Source organism: Melospiza georgiana, chromosome 4, assembly GCF_028018845.1.
Source record: "Melospiza georgiana isolate bMelGeo1 chromosome 4, bMelGeo1.pri, whole genome shotgun sequence".
Classification (NCBI taxonomy): Eukaryota; Metazoa; Chordata; class Aves; order Passeriformes; family Passerellidae; genus Melospiza; species Melospiza georgiana.
In genome coordinates this window covers 43,942,237-43,967,907 of record NC_080433.1, presented here as the reverse complement: position 1 = coordinate 43,967,907, position 25,671 = coordinate 43,942,237, and the positions used below count along the sequence as shown (strand labels likewise).

General features: G+C 36.1%; 1 protein-coding gene across 1 annotated transcript in view; it reads left to right on the top strand.

Annotated features, from left to right (window-relative positions):
* ZDHHC17 (zinc finger DHHC-type palmitoyltransferase 17) overlaps positions 1-25,671 on the top strand; it is a 65,603-nt gene that overhangs the window by 28,984 nt on the left and 10,948 nt on the right. The window contains exons 5-12 of the mRNA XM_058022097.1: positions 848-992; positions 6,875-6,939; positions 8,219-8,381; positions 12,916-13,041; positions 14,274-14,416; positions 16,693-16,795; positions 23,230-23,352; positions 25,344-25,406. Of these exons, the coding sequence (XP_057878080.1) occupies positions 848-992; positions 6,875-6,939; positions 8,219-8,381; positions 12,916-13,041; positions 14,274-14,416; positions 16,693-16,795; positions 23,230-23,352; positions 25,344-25,406 (931 nt within the window). The remainder of the gene's footprint in view (positions 1-847; positions 993-6,874; positions 6,940-8,218; positions 8,382-12,915; positions 13,042-14,273; positions 14,417-16,692; positions 16,796-23,229; positions 23,353-25,343; positions 25,407-25,671) is intronic.

Sequence of the window (25,671 nt, the reverse complement as noted above, 5' to 3'; positions counted from 1 at the left end):
TCCACATTAATATTTTAAACTGTAGATGGCAAAAGGAGACTTGGAAAATTAGCTTTTAGAAGATTTAATGTATCAAAATAATCTGTTTGCTAAAGGTGTGAGGACTTGCTTGTTAGCCTCTATTAAAGATTTTAGCTCCTATGTTTCTTTTTGTTACAGAACACAGTCTGTGATTCTGTGTTAATAGCACAAAATCTTGACTAAATTTCCTGGTGTTCATTCATACCTGTAATCAGTTCTGTGAAGCATTGTCTAAAGTGGCTTCTTTAAAACTGAAAAGGTCTTTTGCTCATGTCAGAAATGGTGTACTGACACTTAGGCACCATGTCTAAAAGAAGGATATGCCTATGCTCATTAAGCTAAAAAGATGCATAAGCTTTTAAGACAGTATGGAGGAAATGTAGACCTTCAGTTTTCCTTTTTTCCCCTACTTTTGTTTTACTACAGTTTTTAATGCCCACAAAAAGGGAGAGTATCTAGCCAGTTTGACATCTCTTAAAATAGCAGGTTTCATATGTGGTTTGTAACAAGTCATAGTAGATTAAATTTCTCAGTCATAACTTGATTTTTTGGTTGACTGTCTTTTTTTGCTGTGCAGTACAGTTAAGCAAGTGGCATGTGATGAGTGCACTATATGCATAGAATTTCTCATATTAATGAGTTTGCTTACTCACTTGGAGAATCAGATCATGGCAGTTGCTGTTTTTAAAGTACGAGTTAAAGTGTGGGAATTCTGATAGTGTAATTAACTGCTAAACATACTTGTTGTTTTTCATTATTCAAATTTTAATAGTTTTCCTGCATATAGTTATTCAGTTGTTTGTTTTCTGTGTTTTGTTACATTTAGACAGGGTCACTTATCCATGGTTGTACAGCTGATGAAGTATGGGGCAGATCCGTCGCTAATTGATGGAGAAGGATGTAGCTGTATTCATTTGGCTGCCCAGTTTGGACATACTTCGATTGTTGCTTACCTGATAGCAAAGGGACAGGTAAATCTTAAGTAATACCATATTTAAATAGATTCTACTAAATTTTAGAGTAGGAGCACAGTTTAAACTTATACCTGTCATTAAGGAGATGCAAAATACTTGCCTGAATAAAGAATAATTCCATGTCCTTTTTTGTAGACTACAGTGTTGATATGCCACCTATTAACTTATTTCCTGCAACAGTCATCTGAGTACTTTGGCTTTAATTCACACCTGCCTAATGTAGTGCATGGAAATTCTCATTCTTTATTTCTAATGAATTTAATCTTTAAATGTAGCTATGACAATGGTAGCAAGTGTTGTAGAATTCTTCAGCGAGAATGAAACAACCCCAAACCTTCTTGCTAGCCCCTTATATTACTGCTAGATCTGTAAAGTGTGTATATAATGTGTATTCATTACTGTTCCTGTTATGTCTCATCTGTCATTCTGTCTGCTCAAAAACTTGATTGTGTTTTTGCTATGCACCCTGCACTGTAATTTGTAGATTTACACACCCATAGGCATGTGCCTGAAGCCCAGATTTGATTTACTGTGTAAACCATATAGGAAAGTCAAAGCCCTCCTCTTGTGTGGCAGTCCTACTAATGCTGTTCACACTTCTCTATTCTGCTTATTCTTTCAAATACCAAGTCGGTCATGTAGAATATGAAATCAGTGAGTTTGGTCTGTGTAAAACAAATTCTGAATTTGCTGCAGAAAATTACTTACACCTGTACGTGTGAAAAACCCCAAGCTACTGCTCCAGGCAGTATTCAGTTTGTATCTGTTTGGTAGAACAGTACTTAGTGTATGATAAAGAGTAAGCGAGGCAGAAGAAGAGTCTGATCCTATTCTGTATAACTGCTGTTTTGTAAGAAATAATTATTGGAGGGGAGAGTGTTTTAAGAGGAGCAAGTTTGTAATTTCTTCTCAAATTACGTATAATTGCATGTGGGTTTTATGTTATTAGAAAAACCTTGCTGTATTTTACAAGTGTGAATTTGTTTAGAGCATAGCATTAATAAAGCACTAGTAGCCTTTAAAGTATTCTGCTGTGGTTATGAAGTCTCCCTGTGTTTGTCTTCATGTTTGTATACAGATTTGTCCTGTTTACTTGAACATAAAATGCTTCAATTGAGAAGAAGCTGTATGTCTTTACATGAGTACATACATAAAGACAAAAAAGTGCCTTAAAATTTAAAACTGTTAGTTTGAAAATAGCTCTTCTTATAAATAGTTTTTAAAACAATGATTTTTATTAAATCTCTCAAATATTTTCAAGTATGATTTTGGTATTCTTTCCATGATATAAATTTAAATTATTTTAACAGTAATTTTTCAAGTGCTTCAAAAAGTTCCACTTGAAAAATTATGTATTGATTTGTATGTCTAAAATCTAGTAATATCAATAGCATTATAATAACAATCTCTAAAATGATTGTTCTCTAGCTACATTACACACAACTACAGAACCTTTAGTTTATCTAGAAGCCATGGGAGATACATGATTCTATTTTTAAATTTTCCTTCAATTAGTACTGAGGTCACTAATTTTTTTCTCTTTATTTCTTTCCCCACCTTCCTGGTGGTGCTGAGATTCAGATTTGGAAACTTGAACTGCTTTTGCTTTTGTGGGCTTACCCTTTATACTGCTACTTATTTTCCTTTTGTCTTTACAGAGACCAGGTTCCCTTATATCCAAAGAATAGGCTAGCCCTTGTTCTGAACCTAATTCTAGCAGCTGTGTGGCAAGTGACAGCTAAATAAATGTCAAAATGAAGGTCAGTGTAGGCTGTTGTGCTGTGTTAGTTCAGATCCTCATGCCTTTGTGGATGAATGTGGCCAAAGAAAAGCCAACTTTCATAATGGAATAGAGGACTGACAGGTGGATTGAGAAATTGTTCCTAATTGCTGCCTTATCAATTTTTGAGACAGATCTGGAACCCAACTTCAGTGTTGCTGTTTCACTTTCTTCTGGGCTGTAGCAGCCAATGGTAAAATTTGCAATCTGAGGCTTGAGTGAAGGGGAAGAACTCTTGGTCAGATGCACTCTGGCTTTGATTGGAAGTGAACCCATTTTCATGCCAGCAAGTACTACTCAGCCAAGAGGCAGCAGGGGCTGATAGAGTTGCATTTTCTTTAGTCATGCCTCTTACTGAATTGTGAAAGACTGATACCTAGCTGTATTGGAATTTGAACATGTTGTTTGTGTCACTAGGTTGCCTGGGTCAAAATCAAGCATGGTACAGGTACATGATATAAATATAATGAGAAATCAAGTAACAGAATCTGTAGCACCGTTCAAGTTTAGGTAAGACCTTTATGTAAAAAAAATGTGAGAAAGAAAAACTGAAAAAGCGGTTGAAGACACTTAATAATGTGCAGTGTACAATTTGACTGCTTGATCTTGTGCTTAGAGGCATATCAGGAGCTTACATACACAAACATTGACCTGGAATAAGTTAGGATACAGATGTGGTGTATGAATGGTTAAATAATGTGTTCTCATCCTGTGCATGTGTGAGGTAACTTAATCACAGATAATGAATGACTGTAAGGTTGCTTGTAGGGTAAAATTATGTAAAAAATATTCTACTTCTAAAATCACAGTTTATTTCATACTCATAGTTCAACTATCACTTTCATAGTTTAACTAGCACTTACTCATCAGTACATTCTTATACTTTCAGAGTTACACTTTCGTACGTTAACTAATGTCTCGAGCTATGTAGGGTCACCTGAGCTGTGGCTTAGAAGTAGGTGGAGAGATGCCAGTGTGGTACCAGCAGCTGTGGTTACTTTGGTGCTGTGATCCATGAGCAGTGCTCCTAAGCATTGTCACCTCAGTTGCCACTGAGGCTCCTTCTCTCCACCAAGCTCAGGCCAGCATTAAGACACTGAACCAAGTATTTTATTTCCTAGACCAACTCAAAGCACATTAGTTAGAGAATTATAAGCCCAGTTGTGTTCTTCCTTATGATTCAAGCCTAACTGTGTTTGATGGACTAGGGTATTCAGAACAGAGCTTTTGCTTGAAGGAATGGAGTAGGTTTAATTCTGTGTGTTGTCTTCTTTGTTGGTCTGTGCTCTGTTCTATGGGACTCGTAAAAATCTCTGCTTTAGTGGGAATCTTACAAAATCTCTGCTTCTAGTCTGTAACTAGCACATCTTTTCTAAGTTAAGAAATATTGTCAGACTTACATCAGCCTTACTGATAAATCTTCTTTACTATATGCTTTTAAAGCCTTTTTTCCTTTCCCTGGGCAACAGTTCATGTGAAAGAGATCTTTTCCTTATGGAGAATAGGATTCTGAGCAAGGATGTGATGGGTCTTTTCTATGAAGGTCTGTGTTTTGTGAAATAAGCAGTAATGGTTCTAAAGAGGATCAGACTCCTGGTTCCTTTCTGTGTGATTTAAAGTAATTCTAAGTGGGATCTCTTGATGCTTTCTGTGCCTATTTCATCACAATACTGGTTTGACCATTGCTTGTTAAATCTCCTGGTAAGCCTAATGCTGCTCTGATCTCTTCAGAATCCTTCCTTGTCAACTCTTGCTTTCAGAAAGTAGTATTAAGCAGCAGAAGAGTTGCTGCAACTCCTTTTCATGCAGAAAACTCTTTCTCCCCAGTATTTCTGCCTCGCTAAAAGCTTTTTGTGCAATGTTGTATTAGTGTCCTAGGATTAAGTCTGGTTATCTTTGCATGTGAAAAGTTTTTTCTCCTTCAGAACCAGAGTTGTACTTTAGAAACGTGAGGAAATTTTGCTCGTTGTGGTCCACAGAATTCACACTTGAACCACGTGCAAAGGGCAGCAGTATGTGCAATTTTTGATCATTGCATCACTTATTGTTTGAATCTTTGGTTCTTGCAGTGCTTGCACCATGTCCTAACAGCGCAGGCACACCCCTCCATGAGCCCTGATCTGTCACTGAGAGTTAAACAAGAAAGTAATGTTAAAGTGCCTGCTGGATGCTGCAGAATGGAAAAACAGTCTCTTAATATGAACCAGCTGCTGAAGATTTAATTCTTTGCCTCAGCCCTCTCCTTGTCAAAAAGCAGGACCAGAGCTTCCTTTTTAAAATGTCTCCCTCAATCTGTGCTTACAGTAGTGATCTGGAGAAATAACAAGGAATTTTTGATGAGAGATTTGTTGGAGCACGTCTGCTATCTACAGCTACATCATCTTTGTTACATATGCACAGCAGTGCGCAAGTGAATCTTAGCTTTGCCTCTTGTTAAAGTTCCTTTGAACAGGGATCTGCTTCAGCCAACATAGTAGCTTAATATGAGTAGTAGCTGTAGCCTGCCTAGGTAACTTACAGGTAGGGAATGCTCTGGAGCTGATGGGTTTGGCTTCTTTTAGCTGACTGTCATCTAGTGTGCAAAGTGTAGTTTGGATTTGTCAGGTGGAATCATTGAAGGAATTGTACTACTTACATCTAAACACATTCCTACTGTCACAAAGAGATGCTTTTCTGTACAAAATCTAAAGATGAAGGAGCGCTTGTTCCTGTTGCAGTAATTTGTACAATCCTCCAAGTATCTTGTTCACACAGTGTGAGCTGTGAATCCCAGTGTGAGTTGTGCTTCTCAACGATGAATGAACTTGAGATTGGGCTGTGTGTCTAACTTCCTTCATGATTTCAACCACAGGGGGTTAATGGCAATGCCAGCAATTGCATAGTCCTGGTAGGCTCAAAAGGATCTAACCTATACAAGTACTGTGGGCAAACGGAGCTGGATCCTGATCTCAAACCAAGTAACTCCTCAACAAACAGTACGAGCAAGTAAATCAAGTGACTGTTCTTCTCCTCCATCAACTGTGGTTTTTAAATAACCTTTTTTTTAAACTAAGCAACAGAGTAACAACTCTGAAATACAAAGTAATCTGCAGGCTGGAGGTGTTTTAAAAGCAATTATTTGGAGGCGGGAAGTTGGATTTTCTTGAAAACAGCTGCCTGGGTCAGGCTAGCGGCAGTGTGAGTAGGGAAACCAGGGTGCTAGGCATTTTGTAGACTCTGGAGCAGGGGAGGTTCTGGGGGTGACAGAAAGCAATATCAGTCACTTTCTGGGTTTTTGTCAGAAATTTCTCTAGCAGAAGACTTCATTGAAATGCTTTCCAATCTATTTTTCCTAGTAAGAACTGAGAGAAGTGGTATAGGAAATGTTGTCATAGCTCAGTTGCCTCTTCATGTCCTGTGTTACCTTAGCTTGCAGTGATTTTGTTAGTGTTGGTGTGGGAAATCTGCCCAAATGTGCTTGAGAGTCTAATTTGCCTCCAAATATTTAGTAATTACCAATTTCTCTAGGCAGGAGGGGAAAGAGATTATAGATCAGTTTTATTTCTGAGGAGGTTGTTTTTATTAATGGCTGTTTATTCTTAAAATTCTCTGGCATTAATTAACTGGATATCCAGATACATAAATACCATTGGAACTCAGTGAACTATGGGAAATTGCTTTGCAAGTGGAAAAATAGGTGCAACTAGCATTTAGTAGGATGTAGAATTCAGACAGTGGTACTTATAGTAATTTATCAAGTATCTTTTCAAATATTGGTACATTATTTTAATTCTTTTTCTGCTTTTTAATGCAATAATACACCACCTGTATATATCTTTAATATTGAAGAGTAATAGTAAATTAGAAATTACTGATCTTACACAGTATGACTGTTTCATAGTTTCCAAAATAGATTGGAACAGTTATTTTTTGGCAGTGGTGGCATCAATGTTTGTTTTCATTTTTTAAATACTGTTTGAGTGCTAAAAGCTTGCCAGTTTTTCTTCCAATTCAGATGATTAGTCTTAGAACACTGCTTCTCGTTGAAAACATTGCATCTCCTGGATCTTAAGTATGCTTACTTACCTCACCAACTTTTTTTTCTTTTCTTTCTTTTTAGGATGTAGATATGATGGATCAAAATGGAATGACACCTTTAATGTGGGCAGCTTACAGAACACATAGGTAATACATGCAGTTTTGACTTTATCTTAGTGTTAATCAAGTGGCATATAGTAGTGATTGGTTTAGGGAGTTTTTTGGAAGTTTTTTTCCTTTCCACAGTTGCCATTTTATCTTTCTTCATTTATGGTTATTGTGAATTCATTCCACTTGGTAGCTCAGCCCTACACAGCCAGTTCTTCACTCCTGCCAAGTGGGATGAGAAGGAGAATCAGGAGGGTAAAAACGAGAAAATTCATGTGTTGCAGTAAAGACAGTTCAATAGATAAAGCAAAATAAGGAATTCATTTGTTTCTTCCCTTCAGTAGGCAGAAGTTTAGCCATTTCCAGGTCACCAGAGCTCTGTCACCTGTAACAGTTACTTGGCAAGGCAGATGCTGTAACTCTGAAACGTCTTCTGCTTCCTACTTCTCTTCCCCGGCTTTTATTGCTGAGCACACTGCCGTGCAATACTGGATATCTCTTTGGTCAGTTGTCCCTGCTGTGTCCTCATCCAGCATTTGTGCACCCCCAGCCTGCTCACTGGTAGGGCAGCATGAGGAACAGCAAGGGCCTTGACCCTGTGTCAGCACTGCTCAGCAACAGCTAAAACATCCCTGTGTCATCAATACTGCTTTGGTCACAAATCCAAAACACAGCACAGCAGGAGCTACTGTGGAGAAGATTAACTTGATTTTAGCCAAACCCAGTACAATGACTTTTTCAGGAGAGAGGGTACTATGAAGAAGTGCTCACTAATCCTTCCTGTGGTGATGACTGGAAAAAATGGATTAAAAATAACTCTTCTCCAAAGACCAAATGTTTGAATTAGATTCCTGTTTGGAAGGGCCTATCTCTATCTATTATTGGGAGGAACACAAACTAGCTCTTAGCAATACTTGCTATTGCCAGCATTCACACCCTATTTTAGTTTCATCTTCTGGACTGTGAAGTGGAAACATAACGTGTTTTGAATTTCATTGTTTAAGTATATAATCGTGTGCATATTTTTACAGATCTGTTAGTAGTGTTAGATTCTGGTAAACACAAAACTAGAGCTGTAGAACAAATGTTTCTTGATATCCCAGAATGAGCTGTGTTAGGGAGATCCTTTAAAGTCAACAGAATAGAGGTTGGTTTTGGTGGGAAGAGATTTTGAGTCATTCATAATTGGCAGCAAAAAATGTCACTTTGCTATTATAGTGTGCCTGATCAATGATCTTCATAGAAATTGAATGCATCAGCAATAAGTTGTCATGTATTTGAGTTCATCTGTAGCTCTAACAAGAATTTTCTTTTCTAGTGTGGATCCAACACGATTACTACTTACATTTAACGTCTCGGTTAATCTGGGAGACAAGTACCACAAAAACACAGCATTGCACTGGGCTGTGCTAGCAGGAAATACTACAGTCATTAGTCTGCTGTTAGAAGCTGGAGCTAATGTTGATGCTCAAAATATTAAGGTAAACATTTGGTCTGGTTTAATTGTAAGTGGTTTGAGGCAGAAATAACAGAGACTATGATAAATCTCAAGAATAGGTGGGTATTGTTGGTATTGTTGGGATTATTGTGGGTATAGTGGGATCAGGAAGATGGAGCAAAAGCAATGCCACTAATTTGTCATTTGGCATTTTTTTTCTTAAGAGTGATGCATAACCACTAGATTTGCACCATAAAAGATGCTCAAGGAAGTTATTTAACAATGATTATGTGTAAATATAGGGGAATGGGATGTGCAATTAGACTGCATGTGTGAAGACTGGTGTATTTGGATGCAAAATTGGAAACCTGACCAAATATCTTCTAGTGGAATTCTGAGGTGACTGTTGGAGTGAGAGTGAGATGTGAGGCATCTCAGTCCTGTCCAGGGAGCTGACAGTCGGTCTCCCAGTGCCAGTAAGCAAATTGGAAGCCTGAAAATGCCAGTAGGAGTCAAATAAATAAATAGGCTCTTTTTATGCATGTGAACTTAGCTTGCCTGATTACCAGAATTTCTTAACTATGAATCTAGATTCTGTACTAGCAGAGCCATCTCCAGCATATGTTAGACCAGCAAAACAGCTCTTAGAATTTCTGCCACAGATTTGGAGCTTCTCCAGCTTGGAAGGTGTGCCTTTGGAATGTGGTTTTGTCCATTACTTCCTGATACTCTGTATATCAAATTAGATGCATATTGCTACCCAAGCTGTTTCATCTGTGATGTCAGAGAAGAAATCACTTTTAGAAAAAGAATTTTCTACTTAGTTCCTCTTCAAATATTTGTATTTTCCACTCAAAGAGTGTTATGCTTGAAAACACAGCTGTAACTTAATTTAATTTATTTGTCCTTTCGCCATTTTTCCTACTGATGGCTGGGGCCTATTTTGCTTGGCCACAAGTGATAGAAATATATATATATATTCAAAAAAAAGTACACATCAATTATCTTGGAGAGCATGGAATAGCCTTTCTAAGGGAGCAGCCAAATTTTGCTGGCAGCTTTTTAGGTACTACATCCACTTCAGAATATCAGAAATGCTCATAATCATGAATGAAAACTCATTACAAGGAATCACTTGTATACATGTTTAAAACAAATAATCTAGCCTCTTGCATGGACTGAGGTGAAGCTACATTAATTGTTCCTGGTCTGTAAGGTCAGTTGTGTGAATGATTCTAGTCTCACTTCTGGTGTTGAAAAGCTATTTTCCTATGCCACCCATGGTAAAAAATTAAGGTATTTTTGTGGGAAAAAAAATCAGTATGTCATACCTTACTTGTCTTGGCAGACTGATTAGTGTGACAAGAGTTCTAAAGTTGTCACTGTACCTACATTTCTGGACTTCTATAAAATCTGTAATAAAAATTTCTGTGTTTAGCTATATGAAAAAGTATGTGCTAGCCTGAAGTAGTTCATGGTCTTGCCTTCTTTATTGACAGACAGCAGCAGTCAGTAGAAAAATAGGTTTTTGAACCTGCTGGATCATGATACTTTTCTAGTCATGCCAGAAGATACGTGTCTGGTTTCACTGACCACTGCCTGTCTTCTGCAGTGAAATCTAGGTTTCTTGCATGCCTTCCCAGGTTTTTGGGATCTTCAGAGGATCAAAATCATTTGAGCAATGGCAGTTTTGCCATCCAGCCAGTGACTATAATGGATGCTGATTTAGATGGTAGTAAATATATAGGAAATATAAACATTTGGTTGATTCTTAAAGGCCAATAGAAACTCAGTTTGATGCCCCTCCTTTGACTGTTCAGCAAAAGCGTTCTTTGAGCCAAAAACTAATTAAGTGTTTGGCTCATGTTGCCTCAGAAATAAAAGGAATTGTGAAAGGCTTCTTTCTGATGCAGTCAGTTCTAGATTCCTGCAGCACTCTTTAGTGAATTCCTTTTCTCAGATAGCCCATGGAATTGACCAAGAATGGTGATGAGACAGCTGATATTACAGAAATGCATTGGCTGAAAGCTGTTCATCTTCTTCAAATGATGATATGACTGAAATATTAGATGTGAGCTTTGACCTTACTGTTATCAGCTCTAGTCAGTCTGTGCTAGAAAGGCACGTGCTGCTGACTGCCTAGGCTTGAAACAAATTGGGACCAGTCATCTCTGCAAGGTGTTCTTTACTTTGCACGACAGTTTGTGAAGTATTTGAACAACAGCACTCCTATCCTAGAGCAAAACTTGATACAAGCAGTGACTTAGTCCTGTTTTGTTATTTACTCTCTTTTTATTATGCTGTACAACAAATTAATATTTTCTGTTTGGTAGTAATATACGTGTTACATTTTTGAGAACTAGATTAATGTTAGAGTTGGAAGCTGTATTTCAGTAATCAAAATAGAGTGGATTTTTTGTTTGGTTGATTTTTTTCTTAAGGAAATTTTCTTGCCAGACCATTAGACAGGTTGGGCCGATGAGAATAGGATTTCCCAGGGAGCCAGGTTATCACTGGGAACTTGGGGAAAACTTGTAAATTTTATTTAAGTATGAGCAGAAACTCCTTTTATTTAGTAGAAAGATAGAGAGACCTACAAGAGCTCTTATGGTCTAAGAAAGATTTCCTTTTTTTTAAATCTATAAGTGAATCATTTATTGAACTTTAAATGTAGTTTCTTGATTATGCAGTGTATCTTAGGCTTGTCCATGGAAGTATGCATGTACAGTTCCCTATCGTAATGACTCTTCAGATTATTTTTTCTATGTAAATACTTTAAATATGTATTACTGAAGCCTTATTGCTTGCTGACAATTTTAAGTATGTTACTAGATGAAGTTCCCCAATACATTTTTTTTTAAAAATTTTTAAGGAAGTCAGCCATCAACTACTCCTATAAAGACAAGAGAATATCAAAATGGCCAGATGATGAGAGGCATAGTCAAAGACTTCTTTAAAGCTCCCTCAATTTTTTTATCTAGGCAGTTCCTAGGTGTCTCATGGCCCTCTAGTGGAAGGGATGCTCAGCTGGACCCCAAGACAACTTCAGGATTTACTTGGGAGATCAACTCCCAGAGGGGATTGCTTGTCCACAGGTAATTTTTATAGTCTGGATATATAAGGTGATACTAAAACAACAGCATCTCTGGAGTTTCCTAGATATTAGCAATTCAAGGTGCTATTAAACCTGTGATAAAACAGGCACCAATAGTTTGATTTCAGGCATTTCTGTTGAGACTGGAGTTCATTTAATCTGTTTTTTTAAACATCTGGCTAAATAACTTTGAAGCCAAGTCAGAAGGTTATTCTTTTTTAACTGATTTTTCTAGTTAAACTTCTCACACAAAAGGTGTGAAAGGTGTTAAGTAGCAAAAAGCTTCACCTCATAATTTATATTCTATGCTGTTTACTCTCTTAAAGATTTGAAGCAAGATTTCAAAGGCAGAGATGACATTCAAGTACTCAGTTCCCGTTGTCTTTCTATGGGACATAGGTAGCTAACTGCAGTTTTTAATCTTTGAAATCACTTCTGTCTATAGTAATTATTGCCCTTTCTGGGTAGTTTCAGTTTCTAGTACCTGTCTCACTTTTTTTTTAGGAGGGGGACGAGCGATGGAGGATTCAGCCATTTTTCAAGCCTCCATGAATGATTTGTTTAGGAGGGGAGTTAACTCCAGTAGAAGAGAGGAAGAGTCAAATGCAAAACTGAAGCTGGAGGTACCTGCAATTGGTTGTCTCTTGCCTCCTCTATAATTTTAGACCAAGTCAATAACTTTTCCATTTATCTCTCTTCCTAAGTGTTTAAAAAATCAAGTCAGTTTAGTAGGCACCTTTGGTCCCTGTATCTTTCACTCTGTGTTTCTCTTTTGCTGCATCTGTTAGTCCTTTCTGAAATTACAGAAATAAAAACATGAGCCATTGCTGGCTTAGCACCCAAAATACATGAAACACAAGCTCAGAGTAAAAGCTCAGAATTTTGAAATAAGTTGGATGTGAACACTCAGTTTATTCTTTCACGTTTTCTTCCTAGGACTTTCGTAACTGAAATAAACTTAAGAACATTAGGCTGGTGGAAAAAAAAATATCCCAGAAGCATTCCATAATACTAGTAACTTCAGTCTGCCAAAAGGCAGAAGAAGTCAGGCTTTAGACTTGGGAGAGTTTCCATGATCCAGTGGGTCACAAGTTCTTATTCTTTGCTTGATTTCTGCTGCCTGTCAATAGCTGAGGGGGAAGCACAGTCCTTGCTTTACAGACTAGTAGACTGTGTGTAGAATAGTGGAACATAGATTTGTTCTATGCGAAAGGCAACAATTACTACTGTCAGGACATACATCTCATCAGAATCATACATTCAATATGCTACTTGTGCACACTTGTATAGTTATGAGAGAGTGAAAAACCAAAAGGAATGAATGATGGTTGGTGTCAAGTAAGCTGCAGAGCAAAAAGTATGCCAGAATGTAGCTAAACGGCTTTGAAATGTGTTAGTTTTAACAGCCAATCTTCTGTTTCAAAAGTGCTGCAAATGCATTTTATTTTAAATTGGATGTTTCCCACATTTTTACTTCTGACAGGGCGAATCACCACTTGATCTTGCAAAACAAAGGAAGAACGTTTGGATGATCAATCATCTACAAGAAGCAAGGCAGGCAAAGGGCTATGATAGTCCATCCTTTCTGAGAAAACTAAAAGCAGATAAGGTAAGTAGTAGCATAACACTTGTGTAAATCAATCTTATGGCTGCTCTTGGTTTGGGGACCTGTGTGTTTGTTTAAAAGAAGTTCAGGACTGTGGTTTCCCCACATTTCAGCTTTAAGGAATGTCTTCTTATTATGACTAAAGTCATAATAAGGGAAAAGGGGAAAAGTGCTTTATTTAGGGCAGGAGGAAATAAAACCCTAAGCTTCTCTACACTTACTTTTAGTTTTTGTGGTAGCTAAAAGAAAGTGTTAGGAAAGTATTGTGTGGTCATGTTAGCCAAGACATTCCAAAACTGATTCTCAGGTAGCTGAGGAAAGAAGCATTTTGGGTATCCTGAACTCTGATCTCCTTTCTAGTTATGTATTGTTTATTGTTATTGTGTTGAATGAAAGAAGCAGTCAGTCTCAGCAGTATAAACTAATACATGAATCACTAATGTGGAGGCCTTTTGCTTCTCAGAGCATTGTTTAATACTGCAGATAGGAAGAGGCCATAAATGAGGGTGTAAGGGTTAACATACTGCTCTAGCCTGAAGAACTCTCTTCCTACATATTGTTTGATAATTTAAAGGGAGTTAATGTTTTCTTCTTAGTATCCATCAACATTTAGGCAGAGTGTTGGACTGGATATTAAGTGTTGCTACCACTGATATAATTTTTTAAAATAAAGATACATTGCATCAAGGTCCTGAAAGTACTGCTACAGTCTGGGCTTTAACCCTGTGCTACTGTAACACTGCTGTGATTATTGACCTGAAGTGGTTTGTATATTTCGTTGTCACTGTACTTTAATTATTTGGAAGGAGTTCAGTGGTTTCATCAGGAGTCGTATCCACACAGTGTAAGACAAAAAAGGTCATATCTTTATTAATAGATGCTTCAGTATGGCTTAAAAACTGCAGTTACACGAGTAATAAAAATTTACTGACATTGTCATGTGCTGTGTGGCAGTTCATACACATACGGATTTGTTAAAAAGAGCTAATGTTGCTTGATTAATAGCAAAGTCTCTAGAAGACAGTTCTAAAAGTTATCAATTTGTAATATGACTTTAGGAAGGTTTATTTTCTTTGCAAATTCATTGGAGATGTGTAAAGACAAGAAATGAGGAAAATTTGTGAAGATTTATCCCCCTAAATTTTTTTGAAAAATTAAGTTTTTATGACTGTCGTGTTTATTATACAATCTGTTCCTGAAAACAGAGTTACTCACTGGTGTTTGTTTCTATATAGGAATTCCGTCAGAAGGTGATGCTGGGAACTCCTTTCCTAGTTATTTGGCTGGTTGGGTTTATAGCAGACCTAGACATTGATTCTTGGCTCATTAAAGGGCTGATGTATGGTGGCGTTTGGGCTATGGTACAGTTTCTTTCAAAGTAAGTGTTTTACTGGGACACTGTCTATTTAGTGTGCATGTAAGAAGTATTTTGCTGACATCTTTATTGGATGGATAACCTTAAATTTCCATTTGTTGGAATTGGTCTTTATTTCTGCAAAAGATCTTGTGCAACTATAGCTCCTGTAATGCTCTATTGTCTTGTGAGACCTGGAATTAGCTTGGGTGAATACTGCTGAGCTAACAGAAGCTAACAGCAGAACAGAAATTCAGTCATTATCCAGAGGAGGGTGCTGATTGTCTGTCTACAAAGTTATCAGCATGAATGTAGCAGAAAGCAAGCAATGGAAAAGTTACTATAAAGTAATAAAGACAATGTGCAAGTGTACTATTAAAACTGTTTTCTCTCAATAATTTAAATGCACAAAAGCATCTAAAGATATTTATGGAGAGAAATTAAGTTAGAATCAGATTTTGAAGCTTTTGTTGTTGTGGAAATACGTGATTAAAGAAAGAGGCTGCTTTCTTATAGTGTTTTTTATACATCTTGTTACCTGATCATAAATACTTTTAGTTGTATTTATGATTACTTCAAATGTCTGTAAATGTACCTACAAATACACACACACACATGTGTAGTCATCCTCCAGTGGATTTTGAAGAGCTGTAGACTGCCTCATCTCTACTTTGCTTTTCATTATCATGTGCTGCCAACATAGGAGTACTTGTTGTATCCCCATACTTAGCAGCTTTCTGCTTTTCTGGGGTTGGATGTCATGTTTGTTTAGAACCATTTGCTTCTCATTTCTTTCTGTATCAAGAGGAAAATATATCTGCTCCTTAAACCAAGTTCAGAATATTTAGTGAACTTAGTAGACTGGGAGGGAAGTGGAAGGTTATCCAGCATTTGCAGGATCTTGGAGATGATCTGTTTGGTCTTTTTGTCACCTCTGAGGCTTTGCAATTTGCTGGCCTCCTCCCACAAAGAAACATATTTCTCATTTGTCAAATTCTCAGGTGTGCCTCCTACAGAAAGGAAGGACAAGATTTCTTCCAATCTCCCAAGATCTGTGTTTTGTCAAGTTTTATATTTTTGGCCTAACTGACATGAGTTCAAGATTAACATTTTTATTTTCTCTTATCTGTTGTTTAATATTTAGTATAAATAATTTTTAAAATGTTTTACACAAAGCCCAGGTTTGAATTAAACGTGTGCTGTTATTGTAATAGTGTTTTCTTCCCCTGTAGAATTTTAGGTAATCTGCTTAGCTATATTTTCCTCCCTACTTTCACACACACAAAAATGCACAGAATTCACTGAAAGAAAGAGTAGTGCAGAGTAACTACTGTGTGGCCAAATCTATATTCACCTATTATTCATCAAATTAGCTCATGTTGCTTACACGGTTTTCTCCTAAGACCTAGGGAACTTCCACTAGAGAAAAGAGAGGTACTGTAAGGGAGTAAAGAAGTGAAATGGAAACTACTCCCTGCACACATTTGTCTGTGGCAGCCCTGAGGGAATCACCAGCACAAAAAGCAAAATGGATCAATAGCAGGATGTTTAGGCAGATAATGCAGAAATTTTATTTCAGGGAGGTTAGTTGTTTAGAGTGTTGTTTTCCATAGGTTTGTAGCAATTTCTTCTTGAATATGGAGTAGCCTAGTTATTCACCTAGTTTATCTCACTGTGTGCAACTTTATTCAGACAAGTCTTTAAAATGCAAAAGTGTAAGAAAGTGAAAGTCATTCTGATGGCCTAATTATTTTTAATTAATCTAGCAGCATTTTATCTTAGAACTTGGTAAATATAGTGATATATGGGAAATTAATTAGTCTGGATTTTTTTTCAACTTTATATTGGCAACTGTAGCAGAAGCAAAATATTGAATTATCTGAAATATTTCAAGTATATAGGCTGATAACACCAAAGTCTCTTAAGCTTGTTTTCCTAAGGACATGATTTTAATGTACAGTTTTCATTGTATGAGTTTTCAAAATGTCTTTAAACTGGAATCTCAAAACTTACTGCAGTTTGCAACGCTGTCCATGTTGCTAAAAATCTCACAGGTTCCTGACTGCTTGCACAGTGTGGTTTTAGCATCAGTATTTACTCATTCTGCCTGTCTTGGCAGGTTGAAAAAAGGAATTTCTCATGAACCTTGAACAGAAAAGTGAGGAAAATGTATGTATGGCATATTGTGCAAAATCCCATATAATACATATTTTAATAGGAAGTGTTTCCCTGAAGCAGTAGTTCAGGATTTACATTTTATGAATCAAAACTTACCATGTGACATTGTTCCTACATTACAGGTCATTCTTTGATCACTCCATGCACAGTGCACTGCCTCTTGGAATATATTTGGCAACAAAATTCTGGATGTATGTGACGTGGTTCTTCTGGTTTTGGAATGATATCCTTTTTAGTGTACAGTAGTATTTTTTTCATGTTCATAGTATGAGGAATTACACAGCTATATCCTATATATAACACTAAGTAAACTATAATAATTATAAAAAGGGAATCACCACTAAACATTGCTTTCTATATTAATGTTAATTAATTTATTGCTTTAGAAATGTGCATGCTCTTGCTGTTCTTTGGTAAGTAAAAGATTTTCCTCAAAACTTGCTTACAGTACTCGGCAGAATTTCCTTTATCAATTTTCTATGTGGAGGAAATGTTAGCAAATTTGTAAAATATTCTCTGGCTCTGAGGGGACACAATGTAATTGCGTTTTTTAGACACTATTCTGAAAACAGTAGGCTGATTCATGGTCTGTATCAATTCTAGTGGAATTGGTTTCACAGTTACAGCTTCTGAAAGATTTTGGAAATTCCATTTTGTGCAAACTTTAGATGCATTTGATAACTATATTTATAGTTATGTTGAAAATATGTGTATTAACAATACTAGATTATAGAGATTCAGCATACTGCCGTATTTTTGTGGTTTTGATTGTCTGTCTAGATATGAATTTCCCTTACTCATGGAGGTAGAAATTGAGTCAGAGCTCAGTGGGGAATGTTAGTTTTCTATGGCAATTAAATAGATTCAAACTTTTAAACAACTTTCTTGGGTTCTGTAATTTCAGTTTCCAAGAAAACAAAGTAGAGATTTGATGTTTAATATAGTTCTTAAAGTTGTAATTGTGGGATTTTTATCCTGAAGCTCATATTTCATTCATATATCTATCAACTTGCTTAGATTTTTATTTCTGTAATTCATTCTGATTAAATAGCTTGAAGTTCATCACTTTTTTTTTTGCAGAGAATAATCTTAATTGTTCACTAGAACTGTAGACGATTACCCTAATAAAACCTGACTTCAGAATGTCAATGAAATACTGTCCTACTTCTGTCCCAAGCTGGTGTCTCACAACCACCAACAGTATAGAGAAGTTGTGGTCTAAGACCTTCAGTTACTAATTATTTTCATTAGAGCTGACACAATTCTCTGACAATCTGTTTTAGAGACCAAGTGCTTGAGGCCATCTTTCTTTAATTGGTGATTTTTAATTGGAAGTCTTTGTAATAAGATTCCAAATTCATTCTTCTTCTGAAAAGTAGCCCTGTAACTTTATTGCAAAAAAGAAATTGCATGCCTCCTCTATTTTTATAACATGAGGCATAGCATTGTGGTTGGATAAAGAATTCCTGTATTTTTACAGCTTTATATGATTGCTTACAGCAGACTAGAGTACTGCTTTACACTTTGTTCTGTTCAAGTGATAAAACCTGTCCTAGTAGTTTTCACAAATTTTCTGACTGTCTTTTGCTTGGGGAAGAGAAATTATAACCTTAAACAACTATCAGGACTTGCCTTACTGGAACTTTACATTATAAATAACATAAAGATCTTAATTTGCTGCAAGTGCAACTTTAATATTCAAGTATTTAAAGATCATCAACTCTTGTGTGTTTAATCCTAATAGGACAGAAAAGGTCAGGTGATGCAATGTATCATAAAGAAAAACAAGGATTTGCAGTGCATTTTCTTGAATTTCAGTGTGGTCACATGAAAAATAGATCTCTAATTTCTAAAGTTTAATAATGTGTCTTTCAAAAAGCCAGTATTGAAAATGTATTGAACGTTTTGTAAATGTTTCAATTCTGTTGGATTTTTCTCAGCAGCTTCTGAGTCTGGTGTATTTGATAAAGTAGAAATCCTATTCTTGCAGGGAATGAGGAATATGATCTGTGTATTTTTGAGTCTATATATGAGTTTATGGTCCTATGCCTCCCTGCCACTGTTTTGCTGCATCCTTGTAACTATATTTTGTTTGTAACAAAGGATACTTATGTCTTGCCCCATTAGTGTATTCTAGTTTTCTAGTGTTTGCAGAGTAGGAGCAAAAATGCCCTCAAAAATCCTACACACTAAGTCACTATGTTTTAATTTAGTTTTAGTTGTAAAAGAAAAAAAATTATTGAAAATTACACTTTTAATAATGTGAGACTAGAATTTCACTTTTTTTTTCTTTTTTCTTTTTCATTAGTATTTATAGGTATAACATTCTCTTGTGTCCTGTAAATGCCCTGCCAAGATTATACCTCAGTTGTTCATGCAGTCTTTCCAGTTGCAGCTGAACAAATACTGCTCCTTCTGTCAAAAGGTTCTTACACTGCTCTGTTTTTCTAAAATGTCAGAGTTTACTGTAACCCAAACTATTCACAGTATTTTTTTCTCTTCTGTTTGTATTTGGTGCAAATGGGAGTGTGCAGTTTTAAGTAAGCGAGCTTTTATGGCTGTGACATCCTTTCTGCAATGCTGAGATTTTGAGATTATATAGGGCAATTTGTGTTTTTTAAAATAATTTATCATTGACTAACACTGTATTGATTATCTTATTTCACATAAACTTCACCAATTGCTGGGGTCTAGGTTAAAGGAAACAAACATTGCACATATTTTCAATTAGTGATTATTTTAAAAATGGGTGTTAGAGAATTCTTTATGATTTTCATTCTTTCACAAAGCTGATACAATTGTATGAGATTTAAAAAACTGTAACAAGCTAATTGGTACAGTTAAGCATTAAAAAAAAAATTTATTACCAAAATTAGTTTCAGGAAAAGAGCAAAAAGACTTCATGCAGAAAAAAACAAGTCAGCAGCTGTTTTTCTACAGGACCTAAAGACCCCAAAAATCCAAACTCTGGACCCAGCTATCCAGAGCTTCTGTTCCCATGTCTAAATACTTTTTCTAAAGTTAAAGAAAAAAGTTTTTAAAAAAATCCAGTGTTGGAGGAGATAGGCTAACTGAAATAATTTGTAAGCTAAGGGATTCTTTTATGTCAGATAGAAATGGAGTTAAAAGGCTTTTGCAGAGCTTCAGTTAATTACAAACTGATTTTGTCTAATAAATGTCTAGTGAAATGAGGCTTCTCATGTAGCTAGCTGCTGTTACCTGCCTGGACTCTTAGATCCAGATGTACAGCTGTTATTAAATGGGGATTTGGAGCATCTTTCTAATAGGGAAAAGCTGAGGGAGTTGGGCCTGTTGAGACTCAAAAAGACATGTCTGAGAGACATTAGTCATCAATGTCTATAAGAATCTAAACAGGGAGTGTCAGAGGATCTTTCCAGGCTCTTCCTAATTGTGCCAAGCAGTAGGACAAGAGGCAATGGGCAGAAAATTATGCACAGGAAGTTTCACCTGAATATGAAAAGGAGCTTCTTTACCATGAAGGTGAGCATGCACTGGAACAGATTGCCCAGAGAGGTTCTGGAGTCTCTCCTCAGTGTTCCAGAACAGTCTGGACACAATCCTGTGCTGTGTGCTCTGGTGTGACCTTGCTTGAGCAGGAAGGTTGAACCAGATGACCCACTGTGGTCTCTTCCAGCCTGGAAGAGACCCATTCTGACCCATTCTGTGATGCTGTGATTCTGTGAATTGGCAGGTTTATTAGCATATATTTGATCTCTGACACCTTACACTGGCTGCAGATTTTTCTGTGCAGGAGAAAAGGATTTTTGGTTAGTGAAAGGGCATATCTGGGTCTATAATGTGCATTTTGGCTTGATCTCAGACTTGTATGATACCTGATAGCAGGAAGCTGCATGTATTTGAGGCCTTTTAAATAGACTACAGTTCACAATGAAAAATTAACTTATCCCATGTTTACCTGACTTAGGGGATTGGTGGTGCTTGTTTTGTTTAAATTTTCTTTTTAATGAGATGATCCTTTTCATTCCAATTCCTGCAATGATTTTCAGCATCTTGTACTTGTTCCAATAATTAAAGAATATTGATCAGGACTAAAAGTAGGAAGTGTTTTGTGGGTATTTCTGCTTTGTCTCTCAATGAAAACTGGGGAAACTGCATAAAAGAGGAGCACATTGGTGGTAAGGCAGGAGTTGTGAATGCCTGGTATATTATGCATTTTGCAGCCTTTGATAATACAGTAATGTGCCTTTTCCTTGTGTAGCTGTAAATGAGGATGTTAACACAAAATGGGACACTCTCCCTAGAGAACCAATTCCCTGCTCTACTCTGAAGCTATTGCAAACCTACAAGAAATTTTTACATGTGAAGAGTTTTGAGAGATGTCTATGATGCAAGTTGCTAAGATCTCTTTCAAAGTAGACTTCAGAAGGAAGTTCAGTATGATTTTAGATACCTCTAGTGTGGGCATCTGTACTGAAGTTTAAACACTCTTCATAGCCAGTGACAAAAAATAGCCACTTCTAAGGCTTTGCTTCTCTTATATAATTTAAATATCTTGATACTGAAGATAGATTGGACATGGCTTTTTTCCTTCCTGATGTCTGTGAAGGCATAGTGAGTGATTTAAAGTGGGTGAGATGAATCCTACACCTGAAGTTGTTTACCTACATCACATGCTGGAAATACCCTGAAGAAAACTTCTAAATTCTCATGTAGTTTCCCAGCTGCAGCAGAGAAATCCCCTATCTGCCACAATTTGCATTGTCAGCATTGCTCTCATCTGACACCACCTGATAAAAACACAGGGAAAACAGGTTCTGGGGGATGTCTCTTATGTTCTGTCTGTATTTGAGGGAGTAAAATGGGGGAGAAGTCCATTGAGACAATGGACTCTGCAGCTTTGTTACGGGTTATCAAAATTTAAGTTAGCGGAAAAACAATTGCAAAGCATTAAGGTTATAAAAACCCTCTTAGTCTTTTCTCACATCTTCTTTAAAAGTCTAGACATGACGTATGGTATTTAGAAATGGGTCATAAAATTGGTTCCAGTTGTACCTTCATTGTTTGTAATGGTTGTCTGATTAAGGTACACTTAATGGAAAATCAGTTTTCACTGTTATAAAAAACCCAGCAATTACTTTAGTATTCTAAAAAAATGTAACCTCTCTCTAGCTAAGCAGTTCAGTTGCACCAGCTTATTCTTGGCAGCAGGTAGCTTTAGAAAAAAATAGGAAGCTGGATTGTGTAAATTTTGACATCAGAGCGTTTAATCTCTAATGTATAAAATAGAACTGTGAATGTTCAGGTTATAGTATAGCTGATGTTTTTTCCCCCATTATAAACTTGCAGGAAACATTACTGGAAAGATAAATTGCCTTTAGTAAGCTGATACTAATTCTACTATATGGTATACTTTATTAAAATTTTAATTTAGCTTACCAATATTTTTATTAGAAATTCACAGCCAATTCCTTACCCCAACCAGAGGAAAAGAAAAATGATTTGTGATACACTTCACATAAACAATGTGACTTCCTTAGCATTACAGAAGTCAAAAAGAGGCCTACTTGTATTTGTTTGCATTTCTGGGTTCTTTTGCATCGCAAGCTGTTTAGATCTGAATGTATCTAAGTTCCTCAAAATGCAGTGTCATTTGGGTGTGTAGTGTTTTCTGCCTGAGTATTAGGTGTCCTTTTTGTTTGGATAATGCTGTAGAGGCTTCTGCACCACAGATTTGTCAAGTAGGGCATCTTTTGGCAGTTGTAAGTGGCAGTGACAGCAGGTGTCTTCATTCAGTTTTGTCAGGTCTTTTGTAGGTTTATGAGAATAAGTAATTTTCCTTTTGTGGAAGAGAAACATCTGAAGTATTTGCTTTTTCAACATCACTGCTAAAAATGTTTTAATTCTCTGAAGAAATGTCAAGTGCTGTAAGACTAGCATGTTACATGACAAGACATTGAATGCAGGAAATGTATTTTAAAACAAATGGCTATTTTCTGTCTTTATGGTAGCTGATTTTATAAACACTTCTAGAGAATAATACATCCTGTGGTTTTTAAAGTATTAGACATATTAGTATGTTAAAAATAACTTCCAGTGATGCAAAATATGTGTATTGCCTTATTACAGGACTAGGTTTCAGACACTACCTTTCTTGGAGATAAGTGGTGTTGAAACATGATTGCCGTGCAACAGTGGCCATTGCAGCAAAATTCCTTCTATGGCCAGAAACAGCATGTCCTGTGATATCATAGGAATGTCAAGCCAGTGAAGACATAGGCAGTCAAATGTCTGCTTTATAAATAGAGCTCCAAAGTGTTTATTCTGAAAACAGGAAATAGTTATTGAGAAGATAAATTTCATGGGATTTAATTTAATTAAAAGGGAAAACAGTTACAAAAACTGAACTATCGTTGTTCATCCTTTAGAATGATAAATGCTTTAGAAATACCTTATGAAACAGACCATTCTGAAAAGTAAGTTTTGAAGGTCAAGCAATGGCAAATGCTGAGTACCAAGCTAGTTCTTGCAGCAGTGCTGAATTTTGTTAATTCTGAAGACAGTGACTCAAGGGCATTAGTAAAATTTAAATTTAGTTAAATTTTGTTTCAGAATTATCAGTGAGAATGTTGAAGAGGAAATTCAGTTTTACACTTGAGATTCCTTGACTGTAAACACATCTCAATTTTTTCTTTATACATCTTCCGTTCCTTGCTAATAGCATTGCACTTTTCTACAATTTTGGAAAATCCTGGAAATCTGATCCAGGAATCATCAAAGCCACGGAAGAACAAAAGAAAAAGGTAAAGCCAAGAGATATGAACTTGTTCTTCAACAGTCTTCCATCAGCTGATCAGAGTATTTAGTTTACTATTCAGTACGTTGCATTTCAGTAAGTTGTATAAAAAAAGTTTAAAATGTTGAAAAGTCTTCCAGATTTATTTTTTGACATGTGGAATGCATTTCAAGTCTTAACTGGTGCAAAATTACATATTAGTCATTTTGAGTAGCAAAATAAAACTTGAATTTTCAATATTAAAAGTTTGAAAAGCAGTTAAGTGAAAAAGAAAATGTGAAGTTTCAGATTTTTGCCGTAGTGAAACAAATAGCGCATTGTGGGAAAAGTGTTAGTTAATTTTATGAAAACTTTCCAGACTTCTAAGCACCTCTAATTTTCTTTACCTTTGTATCTAAAAGTATTAAACTGACAAACATTTTGAAGCTAAAACAGCCATAATCCCAGGCAGTTTGGGGTGGGCTTTTATTTTGGCATAAATGTCAGAGAAAATATGGGTGATCTAATGATATCTAAGACATTGTATCATTATTAGCATCTCATATTGTTATTTTAAATTAAGTACATTGTTCTCAACAGCCAAAATGAGCATTGAATATGCCAAAATTATACAAGCAGCAAAACTGTTTTGTTTTGTTTAAGTTTCCTAGAAGCCAACATTCCACCTAAAATGAACTTTGAGCTTCTACTTCATGGTTATTTTGAAAAAACCTGTGTGAATCAAAATCAGACCACTTGGAGTTATGTTCTTATGTAGGAATAAAAATATAATAGCCATTAAAAGGATGGTGTCAATGAAATAACTTTTGTGTTCTGCAATAGGTATAGCTGAGTACTTAGTCAATATGCAGATTTGGATTTACTCTGAAAATTCCATTTCTGTTATTGCCAGTTGCCAAAGTAAATTCCCAACTAAATTCCACTCCTTGAACTGGACTAGATTAAGTAGAGTAGTCAACTATGACACTTTGGACTGGATTCAGCAAATTGCACAAATATGCAGTTTGTTTAATCTACTTGCTTAAGTAGGTGATTAAATGTGGTTCCAAAAGCCTTGTTGAACTGGGTAGGAATTGCAAAATGTAACTTTTTGAGGCAGATGCATATGGCTGTGAATGTTTTGGATTTCTTACATTGCAGCTAACCACATGGTAAAATGTTCTGTTACCAGGGGTATGAACCACTGTAGGACATGTATGTTACCTTCATGCAGTGTAGCACTTCATAACATTTTCATAATTTCTCTTCAAGTATTTAATGCTGAGTTATCCTTTAGCTTTGAAATAACTAAGTAAGAAAATTAATTTTAGATGAACATGTTAATTACGTTTAGAAATGAGTAGCAAGCAACAATTTCAGATGTTTGTTGTTTTAATATGTCATGTCCTTCATTCTGTGTTACAAAATAACCCAAATCACTTAAAGCAAGTGAAGGAATAAATAAATAAGATATTCCTGTAGTTCAAAAGCATAGAAGGTACACAAAGGTTTACAAAGCACAGTGATGTGGATCTGACGGAAGTGATCCTGGGTCTGCACAATACTTGTATTTAAAAGCTCTTCATCTGCTCTTGTTCAGTTCTGTTCTCCTCAGGTTTGGGATTTTGCTTGTGGACAAGCAAATACTGAACTGCAGTTTTGAGCTGAATGTGCATGAGACCATGCACATTTGTTTTTACATCCTTTTGTTATCTGTAGTGTAGTGTTATACTCCCACTGAAATCAGAGGGACTCATAATGAAATTGTCCAGGGTACCAAAAGTGACACCAGCAGCACTGAAATCACAGTAGGTGACTAGGAATAAGTATAAACTAGAATTAATTTGGAAGTAAATATGCATATTGGTTTAATAAAGTAGATTCAAAATCAGTTTGATCTGAAATGAATTTGCTCCTGTGTGTAGAAAGTACCTGAAATCAAGGGTTCAGAGCCACAGGTCTGAAAATGCTTGTCACCATTTGTTTATATGCTAAATTCTAATTTTATTTTTCCTGCAGACAATAGTAGAACTTGCAGAGACGGGAAGTCTGGACCTCAGTATATTCTGCAGTACCTGCTTGGTAGTATATTTTTTCATCCATTTCTCTGGTTTTTTTTTTCTTTAATATTAAGCCAAAATTAGTGTTCCTGTAATTAACACGTATTTGACCTTACTGCAGTTTCAAAGGCAGAATTTATTTGTACTCTTTAATCTAAGCAGTGTTTTCAATACATAATATGTACACAAAAAAAATGCAGCAGTGAGAGGAAAAAGATTATCTCTTTGGAAGTAACTTGCCAGTGTCAAAATTCAAGTATAACTACCAGGTTGGTTGGTTATACACC